The sequence below is a fragment of the Fulmarus glacialis genome, unplaced genomic scaffold (assembly GCF_000690835.1).
Source record: "Fulmarus glacialis isolate BGI_N327 unplaced genomic scaffold, ASM69083v1 scaffold23429, whole genome shotgun sequence".
Lineage (NCBI taxonomy): Eukaryota > Metazoa > Chordata > Aves > Procellariiformes > Procellariidae > Fulmarus > Fulmarus glacialis.
The window spans coordinates 1-329 of NW_009235511.1; the positions used below are offsets into that span (position 1 = coordinate 1).

The following is a 329-nucleotide window of genomic DNA, read 5'->3' on the forward strand; positions in this document are numbered from 1 at the left end:
CCCATACCGAGCACTCCAACGCGGTAGTTCAGGGTGATGACAATCACATTCCCGTAGCTGGCCAGGACGCTGCCGTCTATCATGTTCCCTGTGCCCTCCATGTACGAGCCACCGTGGATATACACCATCACCGGCTTGGCCCCACTGTCCCGGACCCATACCGAGCACTCCAACGCGGTAGTTCAGGGTGATGACAATCACATTCCCGTAGCTGGCCAGGACGCTGCCGTCTATCATGTTCCCTGTGCCCTCCATGTACGAGCCACCGTGGATATACACCATCACCGGCTTGGCCCCACTGTCCCGGATGTCTGGAAGGAGAGGCGGGT

The 329-nt window shown here is 59.3% G+C and overlaps 1 protein-coding gene across 1 annotated transcript in view; it reads right to left on the minus strand.

Annotated features, from left to right (window-relative positions):
• Nucleotides 1-7: 7 nt before the first annotated feature.
• LOC104082811 (neuroligin-3-like) overlaps nucleotides 8-329 on the minus strand; it is a gene marked incomplete at its 3' end in the record, with an annotated part of 11,642 nt that continues 11,320 nt past the window's right edge. Inside the window, exon 4 of the mRNA XM_009586058.1 lies at nucleotides 8-144. Coding sequence (XP_009584353.1) covers nucleotides 8-144 — 137 coding nt within the window. The remainder of the gene's footprint in view (nucleotides 145-329) is intronic.